The sequence below is a fragment of the Poecilia reticulata genome, linkage group LG1, assembly GCF_000633615.1.
Source record: "Poecilia reticulata strain Guanapo linkage group LG1, Guppy_female_1.0+MT, whole genome shotgun sequence".
NCBI lineage: Eukaryota > Metazoa > Chordata > Actinopteri > Cyprinodontiformes > Poeciliidae > Poecilia > Poecilia reticulata.
The window spans coordinates 19392042-19412205 of record NC_024331.1 but is presented as its reverse complement, the minus strand read 5'-3'; the positions used below and the strand labels follow the sequence as shown (position 1 = coordinate 19412205).

Sequence of the window (20164 nt, the reverse complement as noted above, 5' to 3'; positions counted from 1 at the left end):
AAATCTTGGGGAAGTCCAAAAACAAACCTATTTTGGGAAAAAAGCAGAGGGGTGCTGATGAAAAGGAAGAGGTTAAAGGAGAGGAAGCTGAAGAAGAAAAGAGGAAGACAGCAGTGGGTTGGACATTTAACAAGATAAAACAGAATCAGGTGTCTTGGAGGCAGAAAATCCTCCCTTAAGTCCATGAGAAGTCAATTTCCTAGTTGGGGTGAAACCTGGTATTCGCTCTCCAACTGCGGTGGTCTCGGTGATGAAAGGGGCTTAGGGTAGCCTTCTGCAGCTCCTCAGGAAGTGAATACACTGCCACTCTGAAGATTGGCTTTGTGCATGAGAACCTGTGTGTTGGCATGTGGATGTGCTGCTTCTCTGATTTCAGACATCACACGGACAACAGAAATCTGTGTTCGTGACCAGAGAACTTTGTCTTCTGGTTTATGATTTGCCATTAAGAGGAGGGGGACGAATCGAATCCGTAAGCCCTGAGGGACATCTTCTGCATGGACACATTTGTCATTTATTGCATTGCATGTTGACGGTGTCAATATATTTATATATACTTGAAAAAAACGGAGATAAAATAAAAACATAGCAGTCTCTCTGCTCTTTTTGATTATTTAACAAAAGATTCAAACCGGTTAAAAATGGCCTGAAATGATTCTAAGTCTGTTGTAAATTATATCCACATCTTAAACAGCAGGAGAGTGGCTTGAATTGCTGCTCAGACCTTTCATTTAGGAACGCCAACATTGTCAGAGGTTAATTGTATTTGCATTACATTGCAACACTCAACAGCAGTGAACTGTGTATTTTAAAGAGAAATGTGCTTGTAAACAAAGTTCCTGTGGCCCCGTATGGCAAGACTTCCATGCAACCATAACTCCTGTTAGAGACTGAAACCTGTTTTTGCTAATGTATCAGAGAGGAAGCTGAATGGACGAGTTGTATACATGTAGTGTCAAGTGCGGTGAGCTTGTGGTTTGTGTTTGTTTAGTTTTGGGTTGATGGTTGTAAAGGGAGTATGACTATTTTTCATTCATGGATCTAAGAGTGGAACAGACTGTGTTGAGTGAACTGTGGCATTTATTAAAAAGAAATTAACGTTGTGGAGCATAACTAGTCAAAGCCTGGACTTCAATAAAGATGATGTGCCATTACCTTAATGGTAAAAAATCCTCCAATGTGGCTAAATTAAGACAATTATTCAAACAGAAAAGGGCTTTAAAAAATCATGACTCATTACCAGTTAATGCAAATGCTTGATGGCACCACCAGTTATTATTAGAGCGCTAATTACATTTTTACTAAAGGCCAGATTCATTTGGAAAGATTTTTTTTTTTTCACCTTGATGAAAAAAAACGCATGCTTGAAAGCCATTTTTTAATTTCCTTAACTTACATTTGTCTGATAAGGAAATTGATTTGATTATTTAGAACATTTAGGAATGACAAAAAGGGGGACAAAAAGTCCAGGGGGAAAATACTTTAGCTTTTAAAATATGAGATACCAATATAAAGTTTTTTTAAAATGGCTTAAACATTAATGTAGCAAAATAAAACTACTGAGAGTCTGTAAGTTTAACCAAAAGTTAAACTGTGCTATGCTGATCTACTCCCTGTGTACAAAACTCTTTGAAAGCACCTCTGCGTTAATGTCAGTCTGAAAGTTAAGAATCTTTTTATGATTGCTTTAATCTCTGCTCCTCAACATTTATCAGAAGTTTCAATACATGTTTTTCTAATCCATGAAATAGTCTTCAGAATTTCAGTTTACAGTGACTGATAGGATAGAAACAGAAAATGCTGTACTGAAATGCACAGATTTGAACATCTTTAATGCATATAGTTCAGTATTCAGGTGAACCATTCATATTTAACTTTCACTGAGTTCACTTCCTTTTAGTCCTCCTCAGTTGCAGTAAGACTGCCTCAAAAGTTTTCAGAGATGTTTTTTTTTTTTTTTTACATTTCATTTTTTTGTTCCAGATGTCTCCACTTTAAGTCAAACCTTCTGCAGTCTTGGAGGCTATGAAAGTATTCAGTTTTCTTTAAAAGGTTGAAGCAGAGATAATTTTTTTTTTCCAATATTTTCTTGTCTTTATTCTTCACACAAAATTGCCACTTCAAATAACGTTTGCAGCAGCAGGTGGAGAGCGGAGGAGGCAGGGGGACGATACCTGCAGTGCTGATTAACTGACCGCAAAGTTTGGAATCTGAGGAATGTGAACGGGCATTAGCTGGTAGCCGATTACTATTGTTGGAGGTCACAGACGAGGTCAAGAGCCGGAAGGTCAACGGTGAAAGGTCATGTGGTCTGTCAGGAGATGACTGAATAATACCAGAGACACGCAATCAAGATCTCTCCTTCGGCATGTTTAAATGTAATCTTAGCAGAACTTGATTTGTTTTTGTGCTTTTAAGTGACGTTCTGTAATAATACATTGCTGTTTCTCTGGATCTCAGCCTCGTAGCCCTGTTTTCCCTCAGCATCAAATAACATCTCTACTGTGGCTGCTTGAACACGGTTCTGGCAGTGTCATGCTACGTTTATCCCCAAAAAGGAACAACAACGCTAGAGAGTGTTTATGGGAAAATGGATGAGGCTGCACATTTCCTGAAAGGAAACCTGTTGGAGGCTGAAAAAGACTCAAGAACGAGTCCAAGGTTGATCGTCCAGCTGGACAGCAACCCCGAACATAAGCTGTTACAATGGCTCAGTCAAAGTCCAGACCTCAGTCCAAATGGGAATTTGTAGCAGCTCTTAAAATGTGGTTTTGAAACACTTACTGGATTCAGTCAAACTGATACTGAGCTGTTTTGTATATAAGAATTAGAAAAAATTTCTAAAACCATCCAGGCCACTGAATGCAGTGCGGTTGTTTCAGTCTTAAAGACACCTGTTTCTGAGAGTAAATGCATGTTCTGAGTCATGCAGACTGCATCTTAGTTAAAGTGGCTGAAAATTAAATCTGTGTAAACCCTAACGCTCCTGGTCACACACGCTCGCATTCATCACTTGCTCCTTAAAAGCAGGGAAGGGGAAACGGCGGCGAAGATTAGTGATCAGAGAAGAAGCAGGAGCCTGTGAGGGATGCGGAGGGCAGCAGTGCCCCCTACAGGCTGGATTTAAAGCCTCCTCTACCTGCCTCTCACTGCTAAAAGTGCACAGTTGAGTAGCAGCTGGCTGTAGAGACATGGACACTGTGAGATAAACAGAGACAGATGACTGTAGTTTGTGGAGTGAGGGGTCTCTGCGGAACGACCTCAATTTTGCCAATGATCTGTCTGGCTCTGAAGTTCCCCTGCTGCATTTTGGTGATTACATCAAGTGCTTGTGCTTCAAAGCAAGTGGCTCTGTGACAATTTGACTTAGCTCCCTGCCAAATCATTTCACCAAACCCCCCTCCCCACCACCCCTTTTCCTCTCCTCTCTTTGTCTTTGTCCAGTGACCTGAGCGAAAACCAGATCCAGGGAATTCCAAGAAAAGCATTCAGAGGAGCTGTGGAAATCAAGAACCTGTAAGTGTTACTCCACCAACATCATGCTCCCTGTGCTTGCATCTGTGCACATCTGCACCTTCCTCCTCACCACGTCTGCTAATGTGCACAGCGCTCGCTCGGCCGTGCATCAATATTTCATTGTGTTAAATGTCATGTGCCTCCTGCTTGCTGTGTTGACTGGCACCTGCTGCGTGTCAGCAGCTGTGTCGGTGTGTGTGTGTGTGTGTGTGTGTGTGTGTGTGTGTGTGCGTGTGTGTGTGTGTGTGTGTGTGTGTGTGTGCGTGCGTGCGTGCGTGTGTGTGCGTGCACGTGTGTTGCCTTGCTGGCATTTTGCTGCTTTCTGTCTTTGTTTTGCATTCACTCATAGTCATGATCATTGTTTTTTTTCACTCATTGCACAGCGGTACTTCTATAAGTATTGATTCATCCACCAATTCACTACTTCCTGGGTTTTTTTTAATCACCCGATCAGATTTTCATTTTTTTTTAAATGCCGTGCAATTATTGTAAAAGGACAGGGAATTATGTATGTGCGTCAGAATACCGGTGACAGCACATGATTTACAGTCCCTGTGTCTTAATTAAATTGTTTCAGCAAAGCTTTTGTGAGCAGAGAGAGAGAGAGGCAGAAAGTCAGCCACCTACAAACTAAATGTCATATTAAAAAGAACAGCAAACACGAATGGAGGCAAAGACAACGACATTAGAACCAGCGAGAGCTCAGAAAGAAGAAGACGAGAGAAAAAGTCTGTTTTTGTTTATACTTGTAGACATCACAGTTGCTAAAACGTCAGCTCTTGTCTGGACTTTTTGTCTCATCTCTCTCTCTGTGTATTTGCAGACAGTTGGACTACAACCACATTAGCTGCATTGAAGATGGAGCTTTCAGAGCGTTACGTGACCTGGAAGTGCTGTGAGTACCTGCTTGTTGAGTCAGCTTACTTTTTTTTTTTTTTAGTATTTGTTTCAATTTCTATTTATTCCTTGCAGAAAACAGCAGAGGTTTTTTGATGAATAAGCAGCAAAGACACAGAGATACGGAGCAATTAATGGTCTCGTTGACCTTTTGAACACTGCAGAGCCTCTGCAGCCCCTGGACAGAAACAATGTCCTATTGTTTCGGCTGTGGCATTAATGGGCCGCCACATTTAAAGAAGCTAGCCTTTTCTTGTGAATGTCAAGACAAAGATTGCAATATTTCGAAGAACCAGATTTGGTTTGTCAAATATTTTCTATTTCTTTTGTCATAATAATTACAAGATAACGACTGTCTGCTATTTTTTCTCTTACTATTAATTGTCCACTTCTGGAGTCTTATTATCTGTGACGCAGAGGGTGAAACTGAGTGAAAAAGCAGTCGTCGTTTAAAGAAAAACTTTGGCAGACATTCAGACAGCCTGGAGAGCTGCTGGGTCAAGATCATTTTGAATGACTGCATTAAATTTCAGTTGTTTTAAAGCAGCAGATGAAGAAATAAGACCTGAGTTAATACATTCACTTACCTATGTTTGACTTTATTACTTAATTTTTGCTAATTAAGTTTATAAAGTTGTTGTTTTGCAGAGGTTGATGGTGATGTAGGGCCTGGGGAGTTCCTGAACTGCCTCCTAAACAACGGGCATGAAAATGTGTTTTGCTGTGAGGATTCTGCCATGTCACTGCGTTCTAGATCTCATGTCCATGAGTATGTTGTGTTTTCTCCTCTTGTCTCTTTAGCACTCTGAACAACAACAACATCAGCCGGCTGTCTGTGGCCAGTTTCAACCACATGCCAAAGCTCAGGACTTTGTAAGTACCCAGCTTACGATTTGAAGGAAGAGATTCCTCTCATCTGTGCACATTTATATTTTTTTTGTACCCCGTCACACCTTTTATTTCTCCTCTCTCCATCCTGTGATCACCTGTCCCCTCCCCATCTCTTCGCTGCTCTCCTCTCTTCCTCGCCTCTTCCCAGCCGCCTTCACTCCAACAACTTGCAGTGCGACTGTAATGTGGCCTGGTTGTCCGAGTGGCTACGACAGCGCCCCCGCTTGGGCTTGTACACACAGTGCATGGCCCCTCCTCACTTGCGGGGGCACAACGTGGCTGAGGTGCAGAAGAAAGAGTTTGTGTGCACAGGTAGGTTGACCTGACCGTTTTACCGCCTCTTTGACTTCTTCCTCGTTTTGCTCTTTTACACCGGAAAACCTTTTTCTTGTTCTTGTTTGCTTCGTTTTACTCTTTTTTTTCTTTTTTTTTCCTTTTTTTTCGCTCATGCTTGTCAAGATGCAGAAGAAGGTAAGTCTTCCTCCTGCTTTGCATGGCTTTGCTTGAAAGTGGTGATTAAGAATGACACCACAGAAAGACAAGGTCACATTTCGTTTCGTTTACTTTTTGGGACTTGCGGCAGTTTTTCCTCTCTGTACTCCTTATTCGTCTGCATCTTTTTCCCCTTTTGGGACTTGCATGAAACCTAATAACCTTCTATCCACGGATAATGGTGCCTCCTTGTCTCTGTGTAGGTCATCAGTCGTCATCATCTTCCTCCTGCAGTGTGTTACAGTGCCCAGAGTCCTGCACCTGCAGTAACAACATTGTGGACTGCAGAGGAAAGGGTCTGACAGAAATACCCACCAACCTGCCTGAAACCATTACTGAGATGTAAGACATGCAGATAAAAGTGCACACACATCTGCTGCACTCCACACACACACACACACTGCACTCATTCAGACACACTAGGTGCAGTGATATTTCTCCTGCTCTCTCATTGTGCGTCCCTCAATATCCCTTCTTTGTGTTCCACCACCTTTTTGTTTCACTGCCGCTGTTTGTCTTTGTGGGGGGAATAAAAGCACACATCTGTGAAATGAGAAAGCCTGGTCATGCAGCGCATTCCTGCTTAAGGAAACAGCAAGAGGGAAGAAAGAAGCAGGAAAAAGATTAATCTGAGCTCCAGGACGAGCTATATTACTACCTTGTCTTAGAATAAGAGAGGGTGAACATCTTAACTAAGTAGCAAAAAGAAATTTTGTTTTAAAGTTCTGGGTAGGCGGAAGTAATTAAAGTAGTTCTAAAAGTGATGTGAACTGTCACAGAGTGAAATCAGACATTTTAAGCTGGACAAAATCATTAAGATCAGCAAATGCAGAGAAAGAAAGTTGAACTGATATTAAGTAATTATCCTCCACAGAAACCTATGTTGCCTTCAGAGGAGAGAGTCACAGTCAAATGCCCTCTGTTTTTGTTTTTTTGTTTTTAGTTTCAATCTGTTTCATTCACACTTTGGCTCGTTTAGAACCGACTGATGGACAGTCCGACTGGCACTTGATAAAACACAGACCAGATAGTCAAACGTGTGCGTCCGCTTGTGTGTTTGGATGCCCGTCTCTCTGCGAACGCGTTAAAGAGGGCAAAAGATCAGAGGCATGTGACAGACTGCGACTCCGCAGTCATCAAAGCACCTTATCTGGAAAAGTTCCCCATAAGCAAAGCCCCCGGGAGTGAGCGGCGGCCTGCAATACGGCATAGATAAGTGTGTGATAGGGGGAATGTTAATGTCTCCTCTCAATGGTCTGTGTGTGTTTGGTTCCAGACGACTGGAGCAGAACGCCATCAAGGTGATCCCAGCTGGGGCCTTTTCTCCTTATAAGAAGCTACGCAGAATGTGAGTAGATCAAAAGAGCCGCTTATGCTGCACCCCGTCCAGCACAAACCAAAAACTTTGTCGCTGCCGCATCTTTGATCTTTTCTCATTCTACTGATTATGATTTAAATCTTCTTGTGTATGTTTTTATTTATTCATCTTTTTTTTTTTTTTTTTTTGCAGAGATTTAAGCAACAACCAGATCTCAGAATTAGCTTCAGACGCCTTCCAGGGTCTGCGATCCCTGAACTCTTTGTAAGTACTCCAAAACTACGAGTAAATAACTGAATAAATAAGTCTCACAGGCATGTTGGTATGACATTGGTCACCATAAAATAAGGAAGAAAAATTGCATTTGAACAAAAAAGATAAAAATAATAAATATATGAAATCCAAAAGAATATATGCTTCTATTTCTTAGTTATTTTCATAAAATAGATCAAATCAGGGTGTTTAAAGAGTCTCAGTTACATAAATTACCTTTAATGGTTGTTCTAGTTTTTCATTTTTTTTTTCTATATTATATTGTTGGTGTAAGGAAGTATCTAAGCTTCAATATGCGTATGTGTTGGACATTCTTTGATAATCGCCGTTTCATTGTTGTTTAATCTTTTTGTAACGTGAGTCTCTAATTGCACTCACTGCCTTTTCTAAGATGTTTTAAAAGGCGCTAAAGACAGTCTTATGAGAGTTATTGAGTTATAATTTATTATAGAGTCACATTAAAGTGAAAACTGGCCAAAGTCAATAATTTATAAGTGCTTAACACCTGAATTGAAGCTCCTACCGACTCATCACACATTCACCAGAGACAGACTGGGACACACCTATATAACACTTATTAAAGCTCTGAACATTTGTTGTGTATTAGTAGGAGGGTGGAGAGGATGCGAGTGATTCATAAATTGTGTGTGTGTGTGTGTGTGTGTGGGTGTGTGTGTGTGTGTGTGTGTGTGTGTGTGTGTGTGTGTGTGTGTGTGTGTGTGTGTGTNGCGTGCGTGCGTGCGTGCGTGCGTGCGTGCGTGTGAACAGAAAGTACACACTAATGTGTCAGGCCTCTCAGGAAAATCCACTTAGCTCAGTGAAACGTGGCTCACCTGTAGCACGTGTGTTCAAACCGCCAACAAAGACCGCCTACCTACAGATGACTGGTAGCTTATGTGTTGTTGTTGGGGGGGGGAAGCTGTGCAGCAGCAGCCCTGACCTGTTGGAGTTTCCATTGTCGTGGTTTTAAGCTGTTCTGGTTTAATACCTTTCTCTGCACCTGAAGCCAAACTGGACGTTATGTTTATTCACACAGTCATACACAGGAAGCGAGATGATAACATGACGACATGTGATTCACTTGAGTCGAAAGTGTTGGGTCAAAACCAGGCACAGGTTCAGTGTTTTATAGATTTTTTTATAGATTTATATCTTAAAAGTATTAATAGATAGATAGATAGATAGATAGATAGATAGATAGATAGATAGATAGATAGATAGATAGATGTGATCATTAATCATGAGGAGAAAAAAAGAGCTTGCTTTGGATTTCTCGAGCATCTGCTCATAAGTATTGACGTTAAGGATTTTATAATCTAATATAAACGGTGTGTTTGTTTTCTGCAGGGTCCTCTATGGGAACAAAATCACTGAGATTTCCAAGGGACTCTTCGAAGGACTGTTCTCACTGCAGCTATTGTGAGTACTTGCACAAACGCACACACACACCCACGCTCTGTTTGGTTGATCTTTATGGTCACATCTGCATCTCATTGATATTCAGCTAAAAAGTGCTTACCTCAAGCATTGTCACCTGAGAGGAGACATCTTGACTAAAAGCCGTCATTAGTGACGAGCAGGATCTGAAAGATTTGTGCTGTAACGATAACGAGATTCTTTTCTACTTTCTTTTTGTTTTCTCCATCATTTTGTCCCTTCTTTGTTTCAGGTTGCTAAATGCTAACAAGATAGCATGTCTGCGGGTTGACGCATTTCAGGACCTTCACAACCTCAATCTGCTTTCTCTGTATGACAACAAGCTGCAGACCATTGCAAAGGGGACGTTCTCCTCACTAAGAGCAATACAAACTCTGTATGTATCCTCGCAAAGCACATACATCCAGTGTTATGGAAGCATATTTGTGTTATGAAAGATTTCTTTGTTGCTAATTTTGTGACACATAAAGGTTCCAGATCACATTTCCTTTTATGTCAAAGAAGAAAAACCTGAGTTAATTCGTTGTGTAGTTTTCTAAATGAGGAACGGTAAACGAAGCTATCCAAACCAATCTTTGACAGATTCACTGTCCATGGTGCTGAAGTAGCATACGGTTTATGGTTGTAGTTTTTGTCACTCTCTTGTATCTGTCTCTTTGCCCCGTGTCATTTACGTATCTATGTAAGCTACACATGCTCAGTTTTATTGTAAAAGTTTGAAATATAACAGCAAACTGCATGTTGTTAGGATAAAAACTTTTAAATCCCTTTTCTGGGGTAACACTAAGCAAAAATGTACATAAACATTTTTTTAAGTATAAACTGATTTTACCATTTTGTATTACAAAAACAAAATGAAAGACGAGAATGTATTTTGTCTGAGTTGGGGTCATATGGAGCTCACATCACTTGTCACTCTTTAGATCTTGTATTCTTCCTTCTTTCACTCCTCCTGTTCTGCCGTTTTTCAACCAGTCCCTTCTTCCTTCTTTGTATCCTGTTTCAGTTCCTTCATTGTGTCCATTTTTCTCTTCCTTCCCTCCTTTTTTGTTGTTTTCTACTTGCATTCCTTCTTCATGTCCTACCTTCCAGCCCACTGCTCACATATCTGCAATAAATTCATAGTGAGTGTTTGTATTTTATGCTTTAAAAGGCTGTGAAAGACTCAAAGCTTGAGTCTGGATACGTCAAAAGCTTAAGATTCCTGTTATTTTTGAATGTCTCGTCCTCTCAGTAACACTCACTCCTGTCTTTTGTAGTTAGTTGTACAATAATTAGTTGTAGCTACTTCTCCCCACCTGAAAGCACCAGAAGCCTTACTTTAACTTCCTTTTGTGCTTGTTGCTCTTCGCTCAGTGAATCATTAAAGAAAAATGTGGACTGCATGCATATATATGTTTGTGCATTGCTTCAACATCTTATTTCTGTACTTCTGTATGTTTTGTGTTTCCATGTCTGTCCGTGTGGCGAATCAGTCATTTAGCTCAAAACCCATTTATCTGTGACTGCCATCTGAAGTGGCTGGCTGACTACCTGCAGGACAATCCCATTGAGACGAGCGGCGCCCGCTGCACCAGCCCTCGGCGGCTCGCCAACAAGCGGATCGGCCAAATCAAGAGCAAGAAGTTCCGCTGCTCAGGTACAAATCACCAGCACAGCACATGGCTAATGCTCATAAAAAGCAATGTGCACACTGATGTGTGTACTGAGGCTATTTCTTTCTGACAAACCAGAGATGGGCGCCAATTCACCCACACATAAAAAAAAAAAGGAAAAGAAAACCAGCAGTCCTCCCCTCTGTTTTCATTCTGTGTATTCCTGCTGGGTTTTTCCCTCAGCCTCTCTCTACTAACCAGGAATTCCCTGACCTGAGCAATTTCTGGGCTCTTCTCAGTACTTCTACATTCACAAAGAGACACCATGAGCTTTCTATTCTACTCTGACTTTTTACTCTTTGGCTGATTTTTATCTCCCCGCTCTCTGTCTCTCCATTAGCCAGAGAGCAGTATTTCATCCCAGGTATTGTACATCGAGCATGTGTGTGTGGGGGTTTGCACTTTTTTCGTGACACGTTCACCCAGTGCAGTTTGCCTTGACTGACACAGTTTGAAGCCAGATCTTCTCTTCGACTTTTCATTATGAGGTTTACCTATAAAGCATCGTATCTAACCACACACAGGATAGTCACACTCTGATACTTGCACCGGCTTTATGTTCGTCACCATAACCTCGACAAAGGGGCGATTAGTTAACTATCTGATGGCCTGTTATCGGTCTCTCAGGTCAGCAGATCAGCTGCTCTTGGAGGTACCAAGATCCAGGAGGAAGCTCAGAGGGGACAGGGCTTTCTCTGTCATAGGTCCTAAGTTATGGAATGACTTGCCTTTGCAGGTCAGAGAGGCCCCTTCACTGTCCACTTTTAAAGTTCGTCTTAAAACCCATTTATTTTACTTGGCTTTTAACTCCTGCGGGATCTAGTTTTAGAGTGCATGTTTTTGTTTTTAAACTGTAAGAGTTTTTATTTTTTTTTTATTATGCTGTGTTTTAATGTACAGCACTTTGTATCAGCTGTGGTTGTTTTAAAGTGCTTTATAAATAAAGTTGGTATGGTATGGTATGGTATGGTTAAAGTTTACATTTTGAGGTTTCTTTGTACTCTGAGCATATACAGTTCTTGGCAAACATATTTTCAACCCTAAACATTTAAATTTCTTGTCATATTACAAACACAATCTTGTGAAATGTAAATTGCATGAAAAGGGCGACATGCATTTTCAGTAATTTTGTAATACGACACCCCTAACTAAAGTCAAGTTCATTCAACTACCTTCAGACCCCCCTCTAATTAGTAAGCACAGGTAGTCTGTGTGCACAACAATTAAAACAACTATGCCTTGTTCTGGAGAGCATCATAAGTCCTGTTTACAGTTTGTCATGAGCCATTTAGTGGCACAGCAAACATGTGGAAGAAGCTACTCTGGTCCCTAGAGCCCAAAATTAAATATTTGGGGAAACAAAACACAGGATATGCTGGATATTGTCAAAGTAATGACCTAGTCAAAGTACAAAACTCATTCCAATTAATTCCTGGCTCAGTTTAAAAACTGCTGCTCACACAAATGCTCTCCATCCGGTCTAACTGAACTTGAACTGTTTTGCAAATATAATAATAATAATAATAATAATAATAATAATAATAATAATAATAATAATAATCTCTAGATGTGCAAAACTGCTAGAGATTTACCCCAAAGGACTTTAACTGCATGCATGGTCAGGGTTCTGAAGACAACAGCCCAGAAACACTTTTCCGGGTCTCATGTGTGAAAGATTATATTTTCTTTCCACTTTTCAGTTACATGTTACAGTTACATATTTTATACATATTTTTTTCAGTTACAGTTACATATTTTATGTTTCTCTGTCGTAGAAAGTCCTGATAAAATACTTTGAGGGTTGTGTTTGTAACATGACAAAATGTAAAAAAAAAAACTAAAGCTAACAGAGTGATCAATGCTTTTAAAAACCGCAGTAAACTTTCTCTCTTTTGTTTTTGGTTTTTGCAAGTCTAACGACAGCCGATGTGTTTGAGTGTGTCTGTGAGCATGTGTACATGTTTCTTTCACTGCAGAACATCAAAAGGTCACGCAGTCACCATGCTCAGAGGGGTGTTGGGAAATATGCAAATTTGACTTGCATATGAGATCAGTAGCAGGGCTAAAGGCGGTCATTACCACAGCCGCACACTGAAGCATCAGGGGTGTGTGTGGCGTAAGACAGCCTGCGTGTGTGTGTGTGTGCGCGCGTGCATGTTTTTACTGCAGTCATTAACGCCAAAGCTCACCAGGAGGACAGAGGTTTCAAAGCCCAGATACCACATAGGGGGCAACACTGAATAATTTAACAACATGTGAGAGTGTAAAGTTGCATAAACATGCTCTGTTCTCTGGCGTAACCTTGATATTGCAGCTCAGATCAATGCATCTAATATCACCGAGTTTAATTTGCAATATGTTCACGACTTACAGGTGCTCTGCACTCAGAGCGGTGGAAGTTTAATGTTCGCACAGTTGGCTCCTTCTTGAGGTTATGTGTACTTTCAATGTCACTTTCTCACAGGAAAGGGCTTAAACCTGTTTGGCTTCGAGAAAATCAGGAGAGATGTGTGCAGCCTGCATGACTGTCACCACTCACAACTCATTGCTTTGAATGAACGTCTGCCTGAGAGACGGTCCCAGCACAAAACCCAGATGTTTTTTTTCTTCTTCTTCTTCCTCTACACCGTTTTCCATCACTTCTCTTACTCCTCCGATATAACAAATGAGTCAAATCCCTTCTTCTTTTTCCTACTGCCTTTCTAACACACTCAGGAGTACACCATGTCAGCTGTAAGTAAGAAACACACACAAAAAATACACACGGCTCTCCAAATCCCTCACCTCTTCTCCCAGAGCTAACCTGCAACCTTTGACCTTTCTGTGACTCCTCCTGTCTGACTACCAGGGATAAAACATTAGATTATATTTCCATGTCTACATGTTGACACATTCATGTATTTTTCTTGTGTCTGTTTTTGTGAGACGGTGTCAGTGAGTGTGTGTTGTACCCAGAAGTCAGGGTTCTCTTGTACTGCTGCTGTAGCTCTCCTCCCACTCTTCAATAGCTGCTTTGCTCCTGTTCCTATTGTTCTTGAAATGTAGACGCCTGTAGATGTTTTATTCTAACACCCTCTCTGCTTTTCTTTTAAGATCACTTTCCTGTGTTTTTAATAATCTCTCTTCATCTGTTTTAATTTTTTATTTGAAATTTTCTGCTACAAAACAATAATACATTAACTTGATTTTTCTCCCGTTATTTTTTTTCCTTTTCTAGTTTATTTCATTAAGACTTCTACTGTTCTGTCTTTTTTGCTTCCTTTTCCGTTTTTTATTATTTCCTCCCTTTGTGCTATTATCTTGTGTAGCTGTCCTTATTTTACTCTTTTCCATTTTCTTTACTTTATCTCTCACTCTGCTGCCCTTTACTCTGGTCTGTCTCCCAAGTGCAGTGCCTTGCAAAAGCATGAATAATCAACGAATGTCCTCACATTGTGTAGTTTATAAAATAAAATACATGAATGTTTGTTGTGGAAACAAACTTTCATGAACTTTATTGGAAACCTTTTAACAGTCCAAGTGCAAAAGTGTGAAGTCGTAAAATAAAAGAAGAGCAATGGCTCGCAGTTTTTGGCTTTACTTTTACACAAGAAACTTTGAAAAGTGGAGCATGCATATGAATTCAGACCCCGGGGTCAAGACTTTGTAGAGCCACTTTGCTCAATCACAGCTCCAAGAAACTTCATTCATTTTTTTCCATCGAAATAGATTAAGTTCAGTACAAACAGATGAAAAGCATCTACAAACATTATTTTTTTAGGTTTGGACTTTGACTCAGCCTTTTTAATACATGGTTGTTCATTAAACTAAATCTAGGGACTTAAGCTCCAACTCTCAAGGGTCAGTGTCTTGGTCCTCAGTATTTCTAGAAGGCGAACCTTTGACCCAGTCACAAAACTTTTGCAGCCAATTGTGTTTTTATCCAACATTGCTGTGTATTTAGCTCCATCCATCTTTTTGCTAACTCTAAAAAATGTCCCTGTTCCTGCTGAGAAAACTATTGCCAGCATAACGACGTCATTATGTGTCACCATAGTGTTCACTATAAAGCCAGTTCATCTCCAAGTCATTGGATTTTGCACACAGGTCAAACAGTAAAAATTTGTTTGCATCAATTTGATGTTTGTGTTGCCTTGCACATGATGCAAACTGCTAGCAGGACTTCCAGTGGCTTTCTTTGGACAAAGTATTTTCTTGTTGCCACTCTAGTCCAGATTTCTGCAGCGCTCCTCCAGAGTTTGTGTGCCCATCTTGGCTCTTCTATCCTGCCCTGTCAGTTGATGTCTTAGTAGATTTGTGGTCTTTCCTATCTCAGGTGATGGACTGAGCAGTGCTCTATGATTTGCTCTTATCTTGGAAAATTTCTTTATTTCCTTATTCTATGTAAAGCTTCATGGCTTTCTCCCTGACCTGTCTTTGTTTCTTCATCCTGATTATGCTGTTTGTTCTCTAACAAACTTTGGAGACCTTCAACAAACAGCTCCATTAACTGATGTTAAGTCACACAGTGGAGACCAGATTTCCCCTCTGTTTACTGTTTTGGTTACTTGAATGCAGTTGGTTGGATTGGATTTAATTTCAGATTAAAAGGGGGTGAATGCAAATGTAAGTTTTCTTATTGTAAAATCACAACAATGTGTAACAGCAGGTATACGTACTTTTGCAAGGCACTGTTCTCTTTTTCAAATCCTGCCTCATCCTACTCCGTTCCTCCTCCCTGTATTTGAAAGTTTTGGGAATCCGTTTAGAAAATCCCCTTTTCTTTCCCGTCTGACCCTCTTTCCCGCTAATCTGCTCCTTCCTCCGCCTCTGTCCCTCCGACCCCTGTGTTCCAGTGGAGGAGCAGTCAGTCGGCAGGTTGTTCCTTTGTGCTTGATCTAACCATGTGGCTGCCAGGTTCCTAAAGGGGAACATGGTTCTGTCAAGCACCATGGAACGGCGCTGCAAATCCCTGCAGCATGGCCAAGACTCAAGAGAAACCAAACTCCTGTCTCTGCCCGCCTGTGTGTTTGTGCATGTGGTGTTTTTTTGGGGGGAGAAGATGGGGGAAATACGTTCTGGATTCTGTATGAACATCCTTCCTCTGTGATCTCATTTTTGATGATGTTTGGTCTGGACTGTGGTTTCTTACCCTAATAGTCAGATTTTGGCCTGACAGAACAGAAAAGCTCCAAACTTTTTGTTCTGTTGTGGGTGCATGTGTGTCTCTGTGGTTATTTTTATAGACTGAGTATCCTTATTTGTGCAACATGGCTCCATTCTTCTAGGTGATATACATGCACTTTCAGCATCTACAGATGCAAGATGTTGCATGTGATCACATTTTCTCTTTTTTTGTTTTTTTTTGACATATTTAGTTTTTAAAAAAGCAGCTCTTTCTGTAACGTTTCAAAATTCTTCCTTTCGAACCACACCCTGAACTTTGGATATGCACTTTGGAACTTTGGAGTTCTTTGACGGGAACCTCGTCAGGGTTTGCTTTCCTACACAGTAATGGTGTTCTTTAACATCTTGGCTGTGATTGTGATCAGGTAATGAGGATTACCGCAGCAAGCTTGGAGGTGACTGCTTCGCCGACCTGGCCTGCCCCGAGAAGTGCCGCTGTGAAGGCACGACGGTCGACTGCTCCAACCAGAAACTGACCAAAATCCCCGATCACATTCCTCAGTACACCACCGAGCTGTGAGTCACCCTTTGTTTCTTGACTTCAGTGTGATTAATAAAAAGAAACCTCATGTCGGCCTCCATCCCCTCTTTCTTGCCTTTTACTCATTATTTTGGATTCTCCTTTCACCTCATGTGTTTCCAGGCGTCTGAACAACAATGAGTTCACGGTGCTCGAGGCAACGGGGATCTTCAAGAAGTTGCCTCAGCTAAGGAAGATGTGAGTCAGAAATTGATGTCATAAAGTCATGTTCCAGTCAAGCAGAAAAAAAAAACTAAACTATAACTATAAAAACATTGTATTTTCTTCCCACTACGTTCATGCTGCTTCGCCTTTGTCTCTGATTTCTACTGCCCCCTGCAGTAACCTGAGTAATAACCGTATCAGCGACATTGAGGAGGGGACTTTTGAAGGGGCTGTAGGGGTCAACGAGCTGATCCTGACCTCCAACAGACTGGAGAACATACACCACCACATGCTGAAGGGACTCGGTGGCCTCCGCACACTGTGAGCAAACACCCACACACACACACACATATAAAATAGCCAACACAAAATATTACTCAGTTCTGAAGTGGAGAAAAAGTCATACATGGTTTGCTCTTAAATTCATCCTCCTTAACTCAAATACTCCAAAATAAAATCCAGTCCCTTTTAATTGTATTTCAAAGTTCCCAAATTATTAAATAGCATCCTGCTGTGCGTGATGTAACTTGAGCATTAGTCCAATTGTTCTGTGATGGTTTATTAGTGAACATTAGTGATGATGAAAACCAAGGGACGCAACAGACAGAACAGGAGAAGCTCAAAGCAGGGTTAGCTTGTAAAACTATATCACTGAGCCCTTTGCAATCATTCATCCAGAAATGGAAAAAGTATGGCACAGCTGCAAACCTACCAAAAAACGACCATTAATCAGAGAAGCAGCCAAGAGACCCATTGTAACTCTTGGAGTAGCTGCAGCGAAGGCAGCAGACTAACAGGAATATTACTTGTAAAGTTTAGCAATCTGGACATAATGGATGAGTGGCAGGAAGTAACCCACTTTTAAAGAAGACCATAACAAGCATTGTTTGCTGTTTGCAACAAGCGAAAACATAGCAGAAATGTAAGAAAAATGGAAAAATAAAAAAAGTGTGCTGGTCATCTAATTAAGTTAAACTTTTTTGTGTACCAGCAAAACATTATATGTGTACGAAAATGTGTAATGCACACCACCCTAAGTAAGTTGTCCCTTTACTAAAACATGGCAGAAGCAGCATCATGGTGTGGGGAAGTTGTGTTGGCCTGTCATAGGCATCTGCAACATTTACAGCCTAAAGAGCCATTTTTACTCTCAGGCCAGCCACATAAAACTTGTTTAAGGCCTCAAATGTTACACAGCTTTTTGAAAAAACAAGAACTTATAATTGTAGAACTTATAATTCTTCTGATAGGAAATTTGTTGCCATTTTTAACATTAACATTTAATACCTATCATTAAGCATATTACTGTCACTTTTAGTGTCATTCTTTGTGAAAATTCCACATCAATATTGTAAGAATAATAAACTGAAACCTGAGTTTGTTGCTGCAGATCCTTCATGTGTCACATAAAATGTAAATAAAGTACATTGAAGTTTCAGTATGGAAAACATATCAGAACGTTCATGGGTTGTTTGTACTTTCACAATCGAGTCCAACGAATATTCATAAGCTTCCACACACTGATATTCTCTGCCCAAATGTGCAATCTGTTTTTATTATTATTATTATTTTGCACTAAATGTATTGATATGAATGTATTTGTGTGAACAGTATGCTGAGGAGCAACAGGATCAGCTGTGTGAGTAACAGCAGCTTCGTGGGGTTGAGTTCTGTCAGACTCCTTTCTCTCTACGACAACCAGATCACCTCCATGAACCCCGGCGCCTTCGACACACTGCACTCTCTCTCCACGCTGTGGGTACACATGGCTGCGTGACTCTCTCAGCCTTCTGCTTGGTGGCATCTGTTCATACGGTACTAACTTTTTTTTTTTTCAGGAACCTACTGGCCAATCCCTTCAACTGTAATTGCCACCTGGCCTGGCTCGGCGACTGGCTGAGAAGGAAACGCATCGTGACTGGGAATCCTCGCTGCCAAAACCCTTATTTCCTGAAGGAGATTCCCATCCAGGATGTGGCTGTTCAGGACTTTGCCTGTGAAGATGGTGAGGTGGAGCGACTTGTTCTTCATCGTCGTTGTTTTTCTGCCGTCTCTTTCGTAACGTTCCTCACTGAATACGACAGGAAACAACGAGAACAGCTGCTCTCCCGTTCTGAGGTGTCCGGCTGAGTGTTCCTGCCTGGACACCGTGGTGCGCTGCAGCAACAAAGGTCTCACCACGCTGCCCAAAGGCCTCCCGAAAGAGACCACTGAACTGTGAGTTACAAAAAGATGCACAATGAAAATAGTAATAGAAGTACAACTGTTTGAAAATATCCATCCATCGACTGTCTGAACTCGCTCATGGGGTCACAGGAGGGCTGTTGTCAATCTCTAAGTGTCTGGAAATATGAGAATGTTAAATGTTGAAACCTTTAGCAAAAATCTATACTCATTTCCACTTTTATCTAAAATTAATCCAAAAAGTTTGGACTGAGACGAAAAGACAGAGAAAACAAGGTGCAAGAAAATACATAACAATAGATTCAGTCAATCTGAAAGTCAATACAGTGAAAAGAAAAAAATATAAATTGATTCTTATTCAATTTTATATTTTAATGACCATTACCCATTCATCGAACAAACATTATCCATTTGATAATATTAGATTAAAGATTAGACCAAAGTAGCTCCTCGCTTGAGTTTTTTTTTTTTTTTCTATTTTAAATTTTTTGTGATCCTTACTGAATCCTATAGTAATGTTTTCACAGTTTTCTTCCAAGGGAGCAACTGATTGAAGCTCCACATGAAACGATAAAAAGAAAAACCACACAGGATTGTCGAGGAGCAACCAAACATGCAGTCATGATTGCCAGTGTAGCCGTGGGGAAATCATGACTTAATACTTTGTGGAAATTTTTGTTTTCTGCATGACCTTATCAGTCTCTCGTTGTGACGAACATTTGGCCCTCCCTCCTTTAGATCATTGCTTCATATCAGTTTGATAGGTTGACTGAAACCTGATTGAAACCAGACTTTGACTGAGCCATTGCATCACCCTGATTCTTTTCTAGCCCCTGTTTCAAAGCTGTGGCTCCTGAGTTTGAGGTCATCGTCATGTTGACGACTCGCTTTTGGATGAGATTTTTCTGTTGAAGAGACGCCCGCTCCTCTGACTGCAGAGAACTTTAATTTCTAAAGTTCACAGTCGACTGCATTACTAAAAAGTGCTCAGGAACTGCAGCAGCACAGCAGGCCCGTACCATTACACTTCCCCCACCACGTTTGACAGGTAGTGCCAGGTGTTTGGACTGTTATGTACTCAGTTATACAAAGGGCATTGCTTCTCAAGTTTCTGAGCAATGCACGATTCAACCTTTGGGTCAATCCTTCTCGATCTTTTGGAAACACTGGAAGATGAACCTTAAATGGTTTTCACTTGGGAATAATATTTCTCACTGAAGACTGATGGATGTCAAATTGTTTGGAATTGGACTTATGATCTTTATAGTTACCATCAATTGTTTCTTTAAGATGATTGCTGATGTCTTTAATTATTGTCATAATACACTTTTGCATGTGCCGTGCTAATAAACTACAAAAGCTCCTGCTTTAATAGAGGAGAAGCAGCATTCAGCTTCTATGCAACACAAATCTGGAGCAAACTTCCAGAAAACTGCAAAACAGCCGAAACACTGACTTCCTTTAAATCAAGGCTTAAAAGACATTTTCCTTTGCCTAGCAGTAACTGGAACATTGATCAACATATTTGATGTGTATTGCTTGAGGATTTTGACGACGACGTTTGACCAAATATAATGTTTATTGATTGTTTCATAATTGGTGATGGTATGATGCTCAAACCCAGCATGGTAACTGCCTTGTTGCTGAAAC

General features: G+C 40.7%; 1 protein-coding gene across 15 annotated transcripts in view; it reads left to right on the top strand.

Annotated features, from left to right (window-relative positions):
- The window catches only part of slit2 (slit homolog 2 (Drosophila)), a 105122-nt gene that overhangs the window by 66783 nt on the left and 18175 nt on the right, over window positions 1-20164 (top strand). For 4 of the 15 annotated variants that reach the window (XM_017306453.1, XM_008412988.2, XM_008412949.2 and 1 more), the window contains exons 5-23: window positions 3445-3516; window positions 4340-4411; window positions 5215-5286; window positions 5453-5616; window positions 5764-5775; window positions 6000-6138; window positions 7073-7144; window positions 7307-7378; window positions 8735-8806; window positions 9057-9200; window positions 10300-10463; window positions 10820-10843; window positions 13195-13212; window positions 16011-16161; window positions 16289-16363; window positions 16508-16651; window positions 17942-18085; window positions 18169-18335; window positions 18415-18547. In XM_017306453.1, the coding sequence (XP_017161942.1) occupies window positions 3445-3516; window positions 4340-4411; window positions 5215-5286; window positions 5453-5616; window positions 5764-5775; window positions 6000-6138; window positions 7073-7144; window positions 7307-7378; window positions 8735-8806; window positions 9057-9200; window positions 10300-10463; window positions 10820-10843; window positions 13195-13212; window positions 16011-16161; window positions 16289-16363; window positions 16508-16651; window positions 17942-18085; window positions 18169-18335; window positions 18415-18547 (1911 nt within the window). The remainder of the gene's footprint in view (window positions 1-3444; window positions 3517-4339; window positions 4412-5214; window positions 5287-5452; window positions 5617-5763; window positions 5776-5999; window positions 6139-7072; window positions 7145-7306; window positions 7379-8734; window positions 8807-9056; window positions 9201-10299; window positions 10464-10819; window positions 10844-13194; window positions 13213-16010; window positions 16162-16288; window positions 16364-16507; window positions 16652-17941; window positions 18086-18168; window positions 18336-18414; window positions 18548-20164) is intronic. The other 11 variants (XM_008413002.2, XM_008412970.2, XM_008413020.2 and 8 more) reach the window with 7 other exon arrangements.